The sequence below is a fragment of the Marmota flaviventris genome, chromosome 8, assembly GCF_047511675.1.
Source record: "Marmota flaviventris isolate mMarFla1 chromosome 8, mMarFla1.hap1, whole genome shotgun sequence".
Taxonomy (NCBI): domain Eukaryota; kingdom Metazoa; phylum Chordata; class Mammalia; order Rodentia; family Sciuridae; genus Marmota; species Marmota flaviventris.
The window spans coordinates 1,503,105-1,521,342 of NC_092505.1; the positions used below are offsets into that span (position 1 = coordinate 1,503,105).

General features: G+C 45.5%; 1 protein-coding gene across 2 annotated transcripts in view; it reads left to right on the forward strand.

Annotated features, from left to right (window-relative positions):
* Pttg1ip (PTTG1 interacting protein) overlaps window positions 1–18,238 on the forward strand; it is a 43,832-nt gene that overhangs the window by 11,842 nt on the left and 13,752 nt on the right. The window contains exons 5-6 of one of the 2 annotated variants that reach the window (XM_027922233.2): window positions 192–238; window positions 3,162–5,020. In XM_027922233.2, the coding sequence (XP_027778034.2) occupies window positions 192–238; window positions 3,162–3,199 (85 nt within the window). In that variant the 3' untranslated portion in view covers window positions 3,200–5,020. Of the gene's footprint in view, window positions 1–191; window positions 239–3,161; window positions 5,021–18,238 lie in introns of those variants that run through there. The other variant, XM_071614976.1, reaches the window with a different exon arrangement.

Below are 18,238 nucleotides of genomic sequence, written 5' to 3' on the forward strand. Positions count from 1 at the left end.
TTGAGGAGGTGTACTGATGAGGAGACTGGATGCTGAGCAGCCTTGGGGACTGCTCTGCCACCCTGTGCTGCCCTAGTGGGCCCGTCTGATGGCTCAGCTCACCCAGCTGGGTTTCCTGGGAAGCGTGTATTTTTTGAGACAGTGTTGTGCATTGTGGTTTGATGCTACCTGATGTTTTTTATGCTTTTTAGGAGAGCTGAGATGAAGTCAAGACATGACGAAATCAGAAAAAAATATGGTAAGGCTCCATTGCACCTCCTTTGGGCTGTCCTGGAATGGGTACCATGTCTTGTGCCGCAGCTACTCTCTGTGGCTCTCCTACATGAGGACAGCAGCTGGTGTTACTCTAGGCTCAGTGCTTAATGCGTGATGGCACGAGTGTCTTCAGAGGAGAGACCCCCGCAGGCGTTTATCTCGGCCAGACTTCTTTTTCTTGGGTACTTGTTTGTTCCTGAAGTATGGTAACTTCCAGAAAGGCCATCAGTAGCTGGTGTATCCTCCTCTTTGCCTTCAAGTGGGTGCACCTGTACCACAGTGAGGCTGGTTCCCTGTCCAGCTCACAAGCCCTTCACCCTGGCCTGCCTCCTCCTGTGGGCTGAGTGCAGCAGACAGCCCTCCTTTCTCAGACACTGGCCTGAGCTGCAGCTGGTCTATCAGTGCCTCTACTATTCCCCCTGGACGCTTGGTCTTGCTGCCTTGTTTTGGGGTGGCTTTGAAGGGGTCAGAGTGAGGTGTGTGTGTCTCATGTAAACCTTTCATCCTGGTGGAAGGGTCTGGAAACCCAGCACATTAACTTGTCCTCCAGTCACATGTTGCTGGGAGCATTGGACCCTGCTGTCTTCTGTGCTCCTGTGCTTCTGAGCTGATGTGGAAGCCACCTAGTTCCAGAATTTTCTGTGCTGGGTTTGGTGGTTGCATGGTGGTGGGCATATGAGCAACTGCCTCCCTTGCTGTCCAGGAACCCAGGCCTCTGGGTCCCTGTCCTTTCCTTCACTGAGGCCCTGTGCCGTCCTGGAGAACTGTGTTAAGGGTGAAATCCTATGAGGAGAATTTCTTTTTTTTTTTTGGTGCTGGGGATTGAACTCAGGGCACTCGCCCACTGAACCACATCCGCAGCCCTATTTTGTATTTTATTTAGAGACAGGGTCTCACTGAGTTGCTTAGCACCTTGCTTTTGCTGAGGCTGGCTTTGAACTCAGGATCCTCCTGTCTCAGCCCCCTGAGCTGCTGGGATTATAGGCATGCACCACCGTACCTGTCACCTGAAGAGAATTTCAGAATCTTTTCCCAATGAATGCAATTTGAGTCCTCTAAGTAAATGCGATATTTTGAGATCTTAGCCGTTGGGATCGTTATTATCACTCCTTGGTTTCTGTGGTTGGGGGAGAACAGAACCCAGTAGCACTAGTAGACAGTGTGGTGCTTCCAGGTGTGAGCTGTTAAAATATTAAATGTGTGTGGGTTTAGTTCCCTGTGGTGGGGCCACAGGGGCCCCATTGCTGCTGGTGTTGGTGCTGTGCACAGTGATTAGCTCTGTCAGCTGGCCAGGAGGTCTCTGTCCTAACTGGTCAGACCGCTTCCCAGTCACACTGTGCACAAGAAGCCAAGACTGGGTTGCAAAGGCCAGGACTGACCCTGCTGGCTTGGCGTGTGGCCTCAGGCTAGAGACGGCCCTGCTTTCCCGAGGCCCGGGACTCCTCTCCTTCCAGGGGGATGCGCAGCAGCTGGTGGAGCTCCTGCCCTCGCCTGCTCCAGGCTGCTGCACTGGCCCCTGCTCTCTCCTGGCCAGCCTGCCATCCCCACTGCCCCTGCCGCAGGACCAGCCTGTTTCTAGCCCTCACCTGGCCCTCTGCACCCCCTGGCTCCAAGTGTGGGTGGCGACTGGACTTCCTGGTGCGACTCCCATGTAGAGCAGGACATCAAGCATCCATACCACCCCTTGGCTGGACGCAGCTTACTTTGAAGAGTCCAGAGGAGCTTTTTGACACTGATGAGTGTAAATATGAATAGAAGACTAGGTGAACATGCGTGCTCACGCGTGCACACAGAGCACAGTGTTGGTCACTGCCACGCGCCCTTGGACTTTGGCTTTGCCTGACTTCTGTGTGGGCAGAGGCCAGTGCATGGCTGTGGGTGGGTCGTACTGCTTGCCTGTTCCTGCCATGGTGGTGCTGGACTTGCCCTCTCCTTGGGCCTCTGCTTTTTTTGCTCACTTATAATAGAGCCCATTGAGTGGCCTGCACTTTGAACAGCCTTGGCTGCGTGGAGTAAGTCCCCGGAGGTCCTGGTAGGGGAAGACACTTGGGTTGACTTGGTCAGCTAACAGGGTCCTTGGGCCTCTCGTGGTTTTGGAAGGCATTTAACTTGTTATCACAAAATGGCTTGCCTCGTGTTTTGCCTCCAAACCGGCATGAGAGCCAGGAGCTCTTCTCTCACTAAGGCTTTGGCATGGCTGCTCCTGTGTGCATTCAGTGTCTGGGCTATGGGCCAGAACTGACTGCAGCCTCCTCCCCTGAGGTCTGCACAAACAGTCCTGACCGGGCGCACCCTCCTGCTGCCCTGCCCGCGTGTTCCCTGCCCCTGCTTCCCCGCCCCCAGCAGACCTGCAGTAAGTAGGTTTGTTGCGCTGGCTCCCGGTCATTTTGTCACACAGAGTGTGTGTGTGTGTTTCTGCAAGGTGAAGAGGAAACGTCGGGTTTGGGGTCAGTACCACGGACTGACTTTTGTGCATACATTCTCTTTTTATCCCAGTTATGTTGTAATGCTCAAGTCAACTTGGTGGTCGGCTTCCTTTTGTAACTTTGATTCTAAAGTTTAATAGCAATTATAGGAAATTCAGAGTGAGGAGGTTGGTTTGGTTTTTCTGTATAATTCTAGGAGCCAGTACCAAAGGAAGCATTTGCTTTCTCTTTGTGCTTTCTCTTCAGCAAGTCAGTCTTCACTTGTTAGGATCTGTCACCATTATTGTTTCTGGTAAGTTTTCAGTTTCAGAGTCCACTGTGGTTTGACTTCAGGAAGGATCCGGCAGCTTTGGCCTGCGGAGAACCCGTTCCTCGGCCTCAGTACATGTTCATGTGAAACTCAGCCAGCCAACATTGCTTTCAGGCGTTCTGTTTCCAGTTGAGTGAGTGCATTTCTAATTCAAGTCTGTTTTCTTTCAGGTTTGTTTAAAGAACAAAACCCATATGAGAAGTTTTAGGACGACTGCGTATGTGTCCGAAAGATTAGGCGGTCCTGGGCCCTCCTGCAGGCTCATGCTGCCCAGCACAGGTCAGGAGCCCGCTGCACCCTGGGCTAGCCTCCAGCAGAGTCCTGGAAGCTGCCCTGAGAGGACAATCCTGCTCTTGCCCTGTCGGCTGTGGCCTTCTGTCCCTCCTGCCTCTGTTCTGTATTTAGCTGCTCGAGACATTAATCTCGCTGGGCCCTTGCTGTTTTCCGTTCACTGTCGTCTGCCTGTCTTGGTCTACAAGCTGATGACCAGGTGAGCAGTCCACAGTCCGATGTGCCAGCAGTTCTGCTGCAGCAGCAGAGGTCCCGAGGGCCTCTCTCCACCAGCAAGCTTCACACAGTGATGGGGACAGTCACCTTCACTGTGTCATGGGCGAACTGAGCAAGCCATTCTCATTTCCCAAAAAAAAATCCATGGGTGGCACTTCTGTGTGCCCATCTCTTTGAACCTTGGTGTGTCTTAATGCAGGTAGCTTTTTGTAGAAAATAGTGTCCCATACACAGTTTGATAAGGATCTCTTTCCTCACTGCAACTACGTCGAATAGCACTAAAGAATAGTTAAAATCACCTTAATTAAAAATAATAATAATTCTTGGATGCCATCACCAAAATATTCCCACCCCCAGATATTCTTGTAAAAGATCAGACCCTTATGAGATGGTAGTTTTAAATTTACATCTATTAAAGACCCGAGAGTCTTTCCCCATGGAAACACAAATTGCCCTCGGGCTGGAGTGGGTGCTCTGGTGCCCACCTCACCTTCCCTCCAGCTCCACCAGCACCTGGGCCGTCATACGTCCTTGGGAATATTCTCGTAAGCCTTGGACTTCTGCCTGCCTGTCAGGCTATCTGAGAGGTGGTCATTTTGGGTCATGGGCCTGGCACGTTTACCCCAAGAAGGGAGAAGGTCATCCATAGGCCAGCCCCTCTTCAAGGCCCAGTATGCAGGACACCGGTGTGTTGGGGCCTGCCGAAGGTCCTCCACACACTGCCACAGGTGGGCTGCCCGCAGCAGGCCACCTACTCCAGCTGCACTTCATCTTGGGCTGTGGGAGGGTTTCTGTCTGAGGCGGCGACTGTAAGTTCTCAGAGAAGCTCCAGGTGCCCCAGGCTGTGCATTTCTTTAAAATCAAGACACATGAGTAGTGAACACAACGTTCTTGGTGGCACGGACAGCTAGATGCTTTTCCTAAAAGATACTAGACAATACTTCCAGTTGCCAGGTTGCTTTGAATTTAAAAAAAAAAAAATTCTCCCCGGGAACGTAGGTAGCCAGCAACAGTGGCAAGCAGCGTGTTCCGTCCTCACGCTCCTGATGATGCTGTGGGCGGCATCCGTGACTGTGGCCCTCGTGACGGGCAGGTCGCCCGGCAGTGGCTCTGCCAATTCTTACACTAAGGATGTGTTCCTTGACAAATGCTTCAGTCTTATTTTTCTGACTTCTTGGGCATTGGATAGTAATTTTTAAAGTATTATGAAACATTCCTAAGTATGTGATGGCAGCCGTCATAATAGGCTTTAATGAACTTTGTATTAACCTGATAGTATGTATGTAAAATCACAGTTTCTTTCATTGAGGTTGCTGCGTTAAAGTAGAGCAACCTGTTTTTAAATACAGTGTATTTGATTCTCACATCAGGTGACCTTAGGCTGGTCTTGGTTGAGCTTTTCTCTGAACTGAGGCTAAGGGAGCCGCACAACTGTGAGCTTGAGGAGACTGCCGTGTTCAGAGTGCCTTACTTTTAACCAGTTTCCAATAAAATGGTTCTGTGCCTGCTTTTGTTTACTAAACACAGTGTCCCTCTCTGGGTGGCGACTCCTCTGTGGCTGGGGGCAGGTGGATCTGTCAGGTGAGGCTGAGCTTCTGGGCTATCCTATGATGCCGTGAGCCGATCCAATGACACCATCACCCCCAGGGCTGGACCAGGCTATGTCCTGGAATTGCCCCACCTGCCAGCGGCTTTCCTTCTGCTTCTGTGCGGGGCACAGAGGAAGCCGTCTTCCTTTGCAGTCTTTGAAATGCCATGGTGACAGGCACCTGGTCTAGAGGGCCTAATTCTGGAGAGTGCCCGGAGACTGCCTCTGTAGGGCACTTTGGGGTGCAGCAGAGATGGAAGATATCCAGGTGACAGCAAATCTGCCCCTGCAGAGACAGCTGCTGAGGGCTGGGGATGTAGCTCAGCAAACTTGGTGAAGTGCAAGGCCCTGGTTCAACCCCAGACCACCAGGAGTCTCTGAGCCCCAGTGTGCACAACCAGAAAGTTGTGGGTTCCCTGGCCACTAAGAGCTGGCTGCCCAGCGCCCAGCTGCAGTGCAGGACAGCCAGGGAAGGGGCTCAGAACAGGAATCCAGGGAGGTAGCTACATGACCTTGGGGAAGAAAGGAGCTTGCTGGGCAGAGTGCCACCCGGGCTGTTTGTGTGGGAGGCCTTGGGAAGCAGAAGTACCCGTGTCCCCGCCTTTGCAGGCAGGGCACTGAGGGATGGTGATCCCCAAATGTCCTTTGCATCCTGGTCCAGGGCCCTCATACCTGGTCACTCCTGGTGCCACAGGGCCCCCGGTTTCTGTGACACAAGCAGACTGCTCTGGGTAAATAATGTTGGCAACATTCACCAAAAGCTTTACCAAAGAAGGGCTGACGGGCGGGGCTGATGGGTGGGTGTCAGCCTTCCAGGGAGGTGGGTGAGCTCCTGGGTCTGGCTGCTGCACAGGGCCTTGGTGGCCTTGAGACGATGAGTCCTGGGCATGTTCCAGGAAGGTGGGACAGATCCGTTCACAGTTGACCTGGGCCCTCAGACTTGGTGATCATGTGGAAATGCGGAGCAGAGGTGACCTGCAGCCTCCGCAAACCTCACACCTCTGCTTGCAGAGCAGAGGCCCCTCACAGCCCTCAGCCCACACTCCACCAGATCACCGTGGTCACCGCTGAGCCTCACTGTCACACCCTGTGCTACAGGGTGGCACTGAAAAGACAAACCCCATTTTGCAGTGAAGAGTCAGCTGCACAGAATGCTGGTCTGGGTTCTGTCCCAAGGAGCATTAGCACAGGGAAGAGCAGGAGGGGCTCCCACTGAGCTCTGGTGGGGCCTGAGTCTGGCGCTCATCCCAGCTGTTCTCTTGCTCCCTCCCAGGGCTCAAGATGGGCACAGGTTGCAGCAGGGGAAAGGTGTCCCGCACACAGCCAGTTGGGAGGCTCTGAGCTGTGACTTGATGGGATTCTTTCACTGGAGGCACCTGGGTTCCAGGAGATGTTCAGCCAGGAAGAAGAACTTTCATAAACTAGGACTTAGGAGCAGTGTGCTGAGCTCCCAGGGCCCCGTGCTCTCTGCCCAGGTCTTCCTTTAAAGTCTTAGGGCATAGTCTGTCACAGGAACTGCCTTGGCCTGGCCCTCAACCGGGGCCCTTGCAGGTCTCAGAGGCACTGACCCCAGGTGCCTGCCCGCCAACCTCAGCACTGAGCTCAGTGCTCAGCCTTTCTCTGCATTTCATCCTGGCCCATGCTCTTGACTCCCACCCTCCAACCTTGGGGTACCCACCTTCCCCAAAGAAAGACCTCCAAGACATTGTCCTGGGTTCTGCTTCCCAGGAACCCCTGGAAGTCATCACTTATGGCCATCTGGGTCTAGGAATGTGATTAGCCAAGTTGCAGCAGGAGGTAGAGTTCCCTCATGACTAAGTTCATGTGTCACCTTAGTGGGTTCAGAGATGTCCTTGTACCTGATGAGGCACTGTTTGTGGGTGTCTCTGCGGTGTCCCCATGAGGTTAGCATTGGACGACCAAGTGAACCCAGGCAGAGAAGAGAGAATTTGCCTTCCCTCTGCAGGTTGGTTGAGCTGGGGCCTGGCCTTATGCATGATTGTGTAAGACGCCCTAATGACAGGTTTGCTGAAATATTTAAGAGTTTTGCATGTCATGCTGGGTATGGTGGCACACACCTGTCATCTCAGCTGCTTAGGATGCTGAGAAAGGAGGATCATCAAGTTCAAGGCCAGCCTGGGCAAACTTAGTAAGACCCTGTCTCAAAAAAAAAAAAAAAAAAAAAAAAGGGATGGAATGTAGCTCAGTGGTAGAGTACCCCTGGGTTCAATCCCCAGTACTGCCCCCAAAATCTTTTTATCTTTTTTTTCTGCCCCAAAAAAGATTAAAAAGTCAGGGCTGGGATGTGGCTCAGCAGTAGAGTACTCCCTTAGTACGGGCGGGACCAGGTTCTATCCTAGTGCCACATAAAAATAAAGGCATCATGTTGTGTCCATCTACACCAAAAGAAAATAAATATTTAAAAAAAGGATTAAAAAGTCGTTTTCATCTTTACTCATAAGTTTAATATAGGTTTTTGCTATGCTTGTGGGTTTGGGTTTAGGGTTAAGCTAGAATTGTAATTAACTCTGTGGTTTTCTGTATCATGAACGGTTTGATAAAAGACCTTGAAAAGACCAGGATGTAGTGTTTTTTTCGGGGGAGTTGGTATTTCAGTACTGCTTTGGTTTCTTTCACAATTCTTGACCTATTGTTGTCTAGGTTTTAAGTCTACCATTTAGTTAATGTTTTTCTCGAAAGTCGTCCATTTAATTTAGTCTTTCAAATGCATACAAATATTTGCCTAGTGCAGAATCTCTCATCAGTGGTTGTGTTGTTTCTCTGTATGGTCTTCCTGATCCCAGGTAACTTGTCCCTCTTCACAGGAGCAAGGAGTGAATCTGCTGGTTGAGTCCCCACTTTCCTTTTCATTACCTGGGGGGTCTGGGCAGCAAGGTACTCTTGGCCCTCCCACGCTGACCTACTGGGACTCAACCTGGGCCTCAGGGGACCTGGCGTCTTCTGCTTTCCTCTCATTTATTTGCTTGGTGTGAAGGAGCCCCAGCTGTCCTGCTGGTGCCGTGGCCTAGTGATGACCAGCACCACATGCCAGACACTTGCTGGGGTGGAGCCACTTGCTGACCAGAGCCACAGGGTGCCTGGCAGAGTAGGACAAGCTGTTGATCCAGAAAACATGTGTCCAAAGAAAATGGTAGCTGTTCTAAGCCGCCAAGTTTTGGGTAATTCATGATTCAGCAATAAACACTTGATACATCCCCCCCCCCCCCCCAGTATACTAAAATCAATGGTATTTTTATATAGTAGCCAAAATAATGGAAAATGAAAATAGTATTTACAATAGCATTGAGAACATAAAATTCGTAGTAATGAATTTAATAAAGTATATGTAAGACGGGTACACTAAGAACTACATTACTGAGAGAACTTAAGAGCTAGATAAATATGCACATTATTCATGAATCAGATGACTCAATTTCTAAAAATTTAACAATATTTTTATTGTGTTAAAATACACATAAATTTACCATCTTGCCTTTTTTTTTTTTTTTTTTTTTTGTACTAGGATTTGAACCCAGGGGCACTTAACCACTGAGCCACATCCTCAGCCCTTTTTAAAAAATATTTTTTTAGCTGTTGATAGGCCTTTATTTTATTATATGAGGTGCTGAGAATTGAACCCAGTGCCTGCCTCACACATGCCAAGCAAGTGTGCTGCTGCTCAGCCCCAGCCCATTTTTATATTTTATTTAGAGACAAGGTCTACCTGCATTGCTTAGGGCCTTGCTAAGTTGCTGAGGCTGGCTTTGAACTTGTGATCCTCCTAAGCCACTGGGATTATTGACCATTTTTAGGTAGACTTTTCAGGAACAAGTACGTTCATGTTGTACAACCAACACGACCATCCATCTCCAGAACTTTTTCATCTTGCAAAACCGAAACTCTGATCCCATAAAACAACTCCCCAGTCCTCCCTGCAGCTCTTTCAACTACTGCCCTGCTGAGCCTCTACAGACTTGGCTGCTCCAAGTATCTTGTATAGAAAGGGAATTGTACAATATTTCTTTGTGTGACGGCCTTATGAGAGTTTCCCTAATCTCTTGAGGGTACCACTTCTTTCTACATTACCATCTTCTTTTGAGTTTAGCTAATTTTTTGGTTAAAAAAATACTAAATTCATTCATCATTTCTTTTTCATATATTCTAGAGCTCTTTTCCTTATGTTACCATGGAGACTGAAATGCAACAGTGGTCCACTTTATGCTTTGAATGTAGCCCTTGCTGATCTTCCGCTGCAACTTATTTTAAAAATGGACCTGTTTCTGGGGCTGGGATGTGGCTCAGCGGTAGAGCACTCGCCTGGCACTGGCGGGACCCAGGTTCGATCCTCAGCACCACATTTAAAAAAAAAAAAAAAAAAGGCATTGTGTTGTGTCCATCTACACCTAAAAATAAATATTTTTTTTTTAAAAATGGACCTGTTTCTTTCTCTTCCTCTCTCCCTGATCCTCCTCAATCTTAGGGGGAACAGGGTCACCTTCTTTCCCATCCTAGGCAGAGTTATCTGTCCCTGAGCATGCACCCACCCTGGGAACGAAGTAAACAAGACTTTGGGGATGGCACCAGAAGATCTCAGAAATGACTGTCTCCCAAATTAACAAATCACAATTCAACAGAGAACCCTGGGATGTAGCCTTTGAACCACCTCTCTAACAGCCCCCTGTTCCTGCAGAGGGGCAGAATCACAGCCTCTGGGGCAGCAGTCCCCTGTGTTTCCCCTTTGCTATCAAAGCAAGAAGCCTTTTTTCTCAAAATCATATCCTTGTTGCTAAAAGCTTGGTCCTTGTCCCTGAAGCCAATCCAATAACAAGGATATGCTTTTGAGAAAAAGGAAAAAATTAGTTTATTGCTTTTAGGAAGGATAGATCAGGGGAAAGAAGATCAGGGAGAAGTTGAGGGAAAAAGATATCAGAGAAGATCAGGGAAAAGTTTAGGAAAATGAGGATTATAGAGGAGAAGTTGAGGGAAAAGTAGATCAGAGAGGAGAAAAAGCTTGGGGAAAAGAAAAAAAAAAGTTCTAAAGCCACAGGGATATAGTCAAAGCATCAAGTGGACCCTGTCACATCCTCATTACTGGATTGGCATCTGGAACAAGGACTGAACTTTGGGCAACAATTACTTTAACATTCTAAGACTTTAATGTTCCAATTTGAGTTTGTGTCATCTTAACCTCAGTAACGCATGCCAAAAATGTGCCTCCTCATACCTCCATTCTCAACCCATTGAAGGTGCTAATGTGACAAAATCACATGTTTTTACACTGTCCAAGAACAAACTAGTAATTGCACATATAAATATATATATGTATATGGGGGATACCAGGGATTGAACTCAGGGACACTCAACCACTGAGCCACACCCCAGCCCTATTTTGTATTTTATTTAGAGACAGGGTGAAGGGAAAGCAAGGAATAAGAGATGGGTAAGCAAGAAATGAAAGATGAGACCAGCAGGCAGAGATGCGCAGGAGAGTGTATTGTCAGAGTTGACAAAGGCCATCTCTGTGGGAGAGTCTAGTTCTGGGACTTTTATGGGGAGGCTCAGGAGTGAGAGACGGGTGGGTCCCAATGCGGGTGGATAGGGGTTGAGTTGGTGTGAGGGAGTGCTTTCTCAGAAAGGCCCTTGGGTGGGAAAGCAAAGGCTGTCAAGATGGCCATCCACATGCTAAGCAAGGACCTTATATTCCCCCCCCCCCCTTTTTTTTTTTATTGGGCCCCTTAGGGAACAGGGACAGGGGTCAATCTTCTATAACTGCTTCCTGCTGGGAAGGGGTGTTTGAATCTCTCATTAGGGGTGCAGGATGTCACTGGAATCATGATGGAGGTCAAGTGGTGGTGGAATACTATCCCTGGTTCCCCAATTTTTGGTGAGGGATTGGTATTCCTATAACAAAAGCTGGTTTACAGTTTGGTTAGAGATTATTTGGACCTGGTCTTGAGCCAATCTAATGATGCAGGGGACAAGCATTAACAGAAGGCCTGTGACAAGGAGAGAGAGGGGTCAGGAGAGGAAGTGCCCACTGGAGAAGGGGTGACTTGGTGGCCACCTTCAGCAGAGGAGAGCTGTTGTTTCCGACCTTCAAGGTCCTGTTGGAGTTGTTTATCTGTCCTTTGCTCTACAGATTGATTGACACCAAACAGCATTCATCCTGTAGAGACAAAGTCCGCCTCTTTTGGCCATGAAAAGATCAAGGCCCCTTGGATTCTGCAGAACCACAGCAGCTGAAGAATCGAGCTGGGACTGGGTGGTTAGTATGGTTTGAGCAAGTTGCTGTGAGTCCCTAGAAATTGGACTGGTAACTCCTGGTGAGTGCAGAAGGAGGGAGGAGGGCAAAAATGAAAAGGGAAGTGTGGTCCTCAGATGCCGCAGTCTGGCTGGGCACAAAATCACGAGCCACTCAAGCAGGAACAAACTTTATTTCCAAAACTCCCGCGAACGCCACGCATGCAGCCTTCTCCCGGGACACACCACACCAACCGGAAATCCCTCCTCCGGAAATCCCTCCTACTGCACTTCCCCAACCAATGGGAACTCTCCGGGATCCCCGCGAGAGCTCCAAAGTAGCAGGCCCAGGTGGACAGCAGGGGTTTAATATCCAATTGAATACACATCTTAACATAACCATTATCATCTCAATGGCTTGCTGGTATCACCTTTCAACCAAAAATGCCATACATCATTCCTACTCAGCTATGGCTCTCAGCATCTACCCCCTTCTGTTTAATTAAGCACCAAGCATGTGGCTTAGGGACCGTGCCTGTTAGGCTGTCCAATACTACATATGGCCCTTACCCGTCATTGGATGAGCTGACCTCAAGGCGTCAGCCTCCTGTCTTAGGTTGGTACCACTGCAATTGGATCTTACCCATCACTGACTACCGGTCCAGCATACAGCCATACTTGTGGATAGGCCTATGCACCAGTGGGGGTGGGGGGTGTGAGGTTCATTGCCTCACCTCTGTTGGCCCCCAAATTTGTCCTTGGTGCCAGTGGGGGGTGGTGAGGTTCTTTGCCTCACCTCTGTTGGCCCCCAAATTTTAGACCATCACTAGCAGAAGGGAGGAGGATACAGAAGTGCCATGACACTAAGCCAATTGACAGCTCCTTTGAAAAATTGTACCACCGGTGACACTATCAGCAAAGATACGCCAGCACTACCACAATTCGCTGCACCAACAGATAGTTCACAATGCATACAAGTGATGCATAGTCCAGGCAAGTTCTTCAAGCAGTTCAAAGCAGAGGAATCTATCAATATGTCCATTTCCTCCCAAAGTAAATCGACTCCTTGATTGAGCATTACTTGTTGAGTTATTATTCATTGATGCATCAGTTTATACAGTTTACTATGATAGCTATCGAAGAAGCTGTAGTTTGGTTTTATCATTGTCTTCACTGGCACTGGGATGAAGATAGGAATTCTGGCAATGATGGCTAAAAAAAAAAAAAATATATATATATATATATATATATATATATATATATATATATATATATATGTATGTAACATTCCAACAGATACTAAGAAAACAATTTTCTGAACAATTTACATTATCCTGAACAGAATTATTAAATATAATGAAAAGGAAAGGTGAAAGTAAACAAACACATCTGTTAACCTCCTTATTTGTTCACATATTAAAACAATCCTCAACAGCTGTTCACCCAATTTAAATTAAACCATTTAAATCACTTGAATAATAAAAATATTTGGATCCATTTTTTCATGAGTGCTCCTCATATATGATCTATGGACATACGCACATATAGACATACAACACAAAACACAAGTGTGCACACAAAACATACAACACATAAGCCAAAGTAAAGGCCTTGTAGCTTTTCACAGGTGAAATCTCCATTGCAATGTTTAAAAATTCCACAGTCAAAAAATAAAACTGATCAGAAAAACGCTAACCTAGGTCTGAATGAGCTCAAAAAATAAAATAGAACTTTATGATGTGGGAAAAGGCAATAATAAAATAGATATTGAAAAAGACATCCTGGTTACCACCTGGGTTTGACTCCTTTTTGGATAACCCATCCTTTTTCCTGTAACTTGCATAATGGGTCTGAAGGTATTCCCACAAGCAAGCCCCAAGGTTTTTTACATTTGAAATAGGCTTTAATGGTGTTCATTATTCATTAGCCTCCAGGTGTGGGAGAACCACTGTTGCAGATCAAGAATAGCCAAGTTGGAGCTCTGGATATCAGCTGTTATGGATTTGAGCCAAATCATCTTCTTTTTGGTCTGTAGAAATCGCTTTAGTTAGTCTCTCTGGAATCCAAATCGGCTGCTGTTCTCCCTGTGGAAACACACAAAACAGAACCCGACTCCAGACAATCACTGGGTCAGGACCTTTCCATTGTCCTGTTAGAATATCCTTCCAAATTACCTTAGGCTTATGTACATTTTTTGGACACATATGCCTTTCTGCAGCACTAAGCCCTGATGAATCCAAATTTAAAAAGTTTAGAGTAAAAAGGGTTATTTTAAGTTTATCTTTGGGGATATATACCCCTTCCCAATTCCCTCTTTTTGCTTTAATAAGTACATTTTAATAGTTTGATGAGCTCTTTCAACTATGCCTTGTCCCTGTGGATTGTATGGGATTCCTGTTATATGAGTAATGCCAAATGATGAGCAAACTTGTTTAAAAGAGGTAGAAGTATAGCCAGGGCCATTATCTGTTTTTCACTGTTTTGGAATGCCCACAGTGGCAAAATTTTGTAAGCAATGAGCTATAATATCTTTAGTTTTTTCTCCGGCATGAAGGGAGCCCATCAAAAATCCAGAAGAAGTATCAACTGTAACATGCAAATATTTTAATTTTCCAAATTCTGGCAAGTGTGTGACGTCCACCTGCCAAATATGGTTAGGTATCAGTCCTCTAGGATTGACTCCAAGATTAACTTGTGGTAAAATGGTCACACAGTTTTGACATTGTTTTATTATTTGTCTGGCTTGTTCCTTAGTTATTTTAAATTGCTTTTGTAAAGTATTAGCATTGACATGGAACCTTTTATGAAAATTTATAGCTTCTTCTAGTGTAGAGAAAATATGTATGTCATGTGTAGTTTTATCTGCTAAATCATTGCCCAAACTAAGGGCTCCAGGCAATCCTGTATGTGCCCTGATATGTCCCATAAAGAATGGATCTTTTCTGTCCCAGATTAGACTTTGTATAGTGGAAAACAAAGAGAAAACAGTAGAGGAAGGGAAAATCCTACCAGCATCTTCAAGGGATACTATAGCATTAACTATATATTGACTATCAGAAAATAAATTAAATACCGAATCTTTAAACATCAAAAAGCTTGTAATACTGCATTAAGCTCTACCTTTTGAGCTGATTGTTTGGGTACTAAAAATGTAAAAGTTTGATCAGGGGTAACTACTGCTGCTGTACCATTATTTGACCCATCAGTGAATATATTTGGAGCATTCATGATAGGTGTTTTTCTTGTCATTTTTGGAAAAACTACAGGATGTGAAGACCAAAAAGACAACAAAGGATTAGATGGTAAGTGATTATCAAATGAAACATTAGATTTACACATGATCATTGCCCAAGTATTTAACTCATTAGCTAACTCATCAATTTGATCCATAGTATATGGAGTAATAATTTTATTGGGAGAAATGCCAAACACTCCCTTTGCTGCTTTTATTCCTTTGAGTATTAATTGTCCTACAGCCTCAGGATACCTAGTAAGAATAGTGTTAGGAGAATAAGATAAATGTATCCACAATAATGGACCTTCTTGCCAAAATACTCCTGTAGGAATATTTTTTGTTGGTAGTACAATAAATAATAAAGGCAAACTTATATCAATTCTATCCAAATACATATTTTCCATATATGTTTCAATAATTTTTAATGCCTTTCTTGCTTCAGGTGTTAACATGCGGGGTGAATTTGGATCTGATGGACCTTTTAGGATATCAAATAAAGGTCCCAACTCTCCTGTTGGTATGCCTAGATAAGGCCTTATCCAATTTATGTCTCCTAATAACTTTTGAAAGTCGTTAAGTGATTTGAGTTGATCTACTCATATTTGAATTTTTGGTGGACGGACCATGGTTGAGGATAATAGAACTCCTAAATAATTAATTAGAAGATTTAATTGTACTTTATCTATTGCTATCTCTAAATTATAATTTTTTAATAAATTTGCAAGTGTGGCATAACATTCTACCAATGTGTTTTTATCTTTATGTGCTAATAATACATCATCCATATAGTGAAATATTTGTAGTTCAGGATTTTGAATTCTAAGTGGCTGGATTGCTTTGTTAACATAAATTTGACACATAGTTGGGCTGTTAGCCATCTCTTGAGGGAGTACTTTCCATTCATATCTCTGATCAGGACCTTCATGATTCAGTGCAGGGATAGTAAATGCAAAACTTGGACTATCCTCAGGATGAATTGGAATTGAAAACAAACAATCTTTAATATCTATAGCTAAAACCTACCAGGTTTTTGGCAAAGCAGACAATTGGGGAATCCCCGATTGAGCAGGTCCCATAATAACCATCTCATTATTAATGGCTCTTAAATCTTGCAATAATCTCCATTTAGCAGATTTCTTTTTGATGACAAAAATGGGAGTATTATGGGGAGATACAGAAGGTTGTATATGTCCCTCCGCTAATTGTTGTTTGACCAGGTCATGGGCTACTTGTATCTTTTCTTTAGTCAGGGGCCACTGAGGAATCCATACTGGTCTTTCTGATTTCCAAGTAATTTTGATTGCCTCAGTGACCCCTTCTGAAAACCCAATCCATGTCTATTTATTCCTTTATCTATTTGAATTGGTGCTGCTATACCTTGTTCTTGTTTTTCTAATCTTTTTCCTTTCCTAAAACCTTGTCTAGCCCTAGTAGTGGGCACATTAGGATTGATGTTATTTGTTAATGTCAAACCTAATTGATCTAGGACATCTCGTCCCCATAAATTTATAGGAAGATGATCCAATACATATGGCTGTATAGTTCCTTCACATCCTTCAGGATCCTTCCAATCTAAAACCATCGCACTTCTATGGGGATTAGTTGTCATTCCTAGGCCTCGAAGCGTTTGAGTGGCTTGTTGTAATGGCCAATGTTTTGGCCATTCTTGATGAAATATGATGCTAAGGTCAGCACCTGTGTCCAGTAGCCCATTAAATTCATGTCCTTGAATATTTAGTTTTAGCATTGGGCAAGAATCAAAATTTAAAGACAGCATAGCCCAATCTACACCTGTGGAGCCTATTCCCCTGGAACCTCTTTCTACAGTACGACTGGAAAATTTACCATGCAGGCTGGGTATTATTAATAACTGTGCTATTCTATCTCCTGGTGAAATTACTGATATACCTCTTTGAGAACTGGCTATAATTTTTATTTCACCTTCATAATCAGGATCAATTACCCCAGGACTTATCATAAGTCCTTTTAGTGTAGAAGAACTGCATCCTAATAATAAGCCTACTGTACCTTGGGGAAGAGGTCCTTTTACTCCTGTGGGAATGACTTGAACTCCCATCTCTGGACTTAGTACTGCTCTGGCGGAGGTGCAGATGTCCAACCCTGAATTCCCTCTGGTTTGTCTGATGAGGGATTTAATGGACAATGTGTCCTGGGCACTACCCTGATGGGGTTGCTGGGTTCCTCCATTGCCCCATATATTTGTGTTTGTGAGCCCCGGACCATTGGGCCCCCCAGTCCGTTTTTTGGCAATGGAGCCCGATGCTTTTCTCCACGATATTGTGGGTAAACACCTGGTCCTTGTCCGTTTTTTGATAATGGAGTTCCCTCTATGGTGTTTTGAGAATGGCATTCATTAGCCCAATGTCTCCCTCTACGGTATTGTGGGCAAACACCCGGTATTCTACTCCTTTGATACCTAGCTTTGTTAAACCTTCCTCCTATGGGGCAACTCCTTTTAAAATGTCCTATTTGTTCACAATTGTAGCATGTTTTTGGCCTGGCATCTAAAGCCTGTTGTACTGTAGCTGCCAGGACTTGTCCTTGTTCATTAATGTCTCTACATAATTTGATATATGTGTTTAAATCTCCATGTTTCCATGGTCTGATGGCCTCCTTACACCATCTGTTTGCTTGCTCAAAGGCTAGCTGTTTAATTAATGGCATTGTTTGCTCTGTATCCCCAAAAACTCTTGTAGCTGTTTGAATAAGCCTATCTACAAATTCAGCATAAGGTTCATTAGCTTCTTGTATTACCTTAGATAATTGACCTTGTAAATCTCCATGTCCTTGTAAAGTCTTCCATGCCCTAACTGCATCTGCAGCAATCTGTGAATATATAGCCGGATCATATGCAGTTTGTTGCAGCTGACCTTCATAAGGTCCTTTTCCTAACATATCTAGATTTCTCTGAGGATAACCAGCTGCTGCATTTCGCCTAGCCGTCTCCGTGCAGAATTCCTCATTGGCAACCTTCCATAACATGTATTGTCCTCCATTTAGCACAGCTTTACACACACTAGTCCATTCTGCTGAAGTCATGTTCAAGTTGGTAATTGATTCGACCAAGCTTACAGTGAAGGGTGCTTGAGGACCATAGGTTGTTACAGCCTCTTTTAGCTGCTTCACTGTTTTGAAATATAAAACATGGTGAATTTGCTGCCCTCCTGCCGCCTCAAATACAGGGCATGCTACTCTTTGAGGTCCTGTCTCAGGATCCCATCTATCACCTACGGGGGTTGAGGATCCCATAGGCGGAGCTGTTGGTTGGACACATACACCCTCTGGTTATAGAAAGGTGTTAGTAGCAGCCTCCTGTTGTAACTTTTTCCCTGATGGCTTTTTCTGCTCTAAACTTTCTTCCCCTTTCTAACTATCTCGAGAGGCCTCCTCTTTTTCCTGATCTAATATGTCTTCTACTATAATCTGAACTGAAAGGTTTGGAGTAGGCAAACAAAATCATATCATCATCCACAATGGCAATGTGCCAACTGGCAGAGTTCCTGGGTTTTTCTTTTCCCTGTCCCTTAAATCTTCACCACGATGGTCCCATTGTGATATATTCAACAACTCCTCCTTAAAAAGCCATGGGCTACATTTTTGTATTGTATCAACGTATGCCCTGACTCTTTTTGGTTTTACTGGGGTGCCTCCTTCCT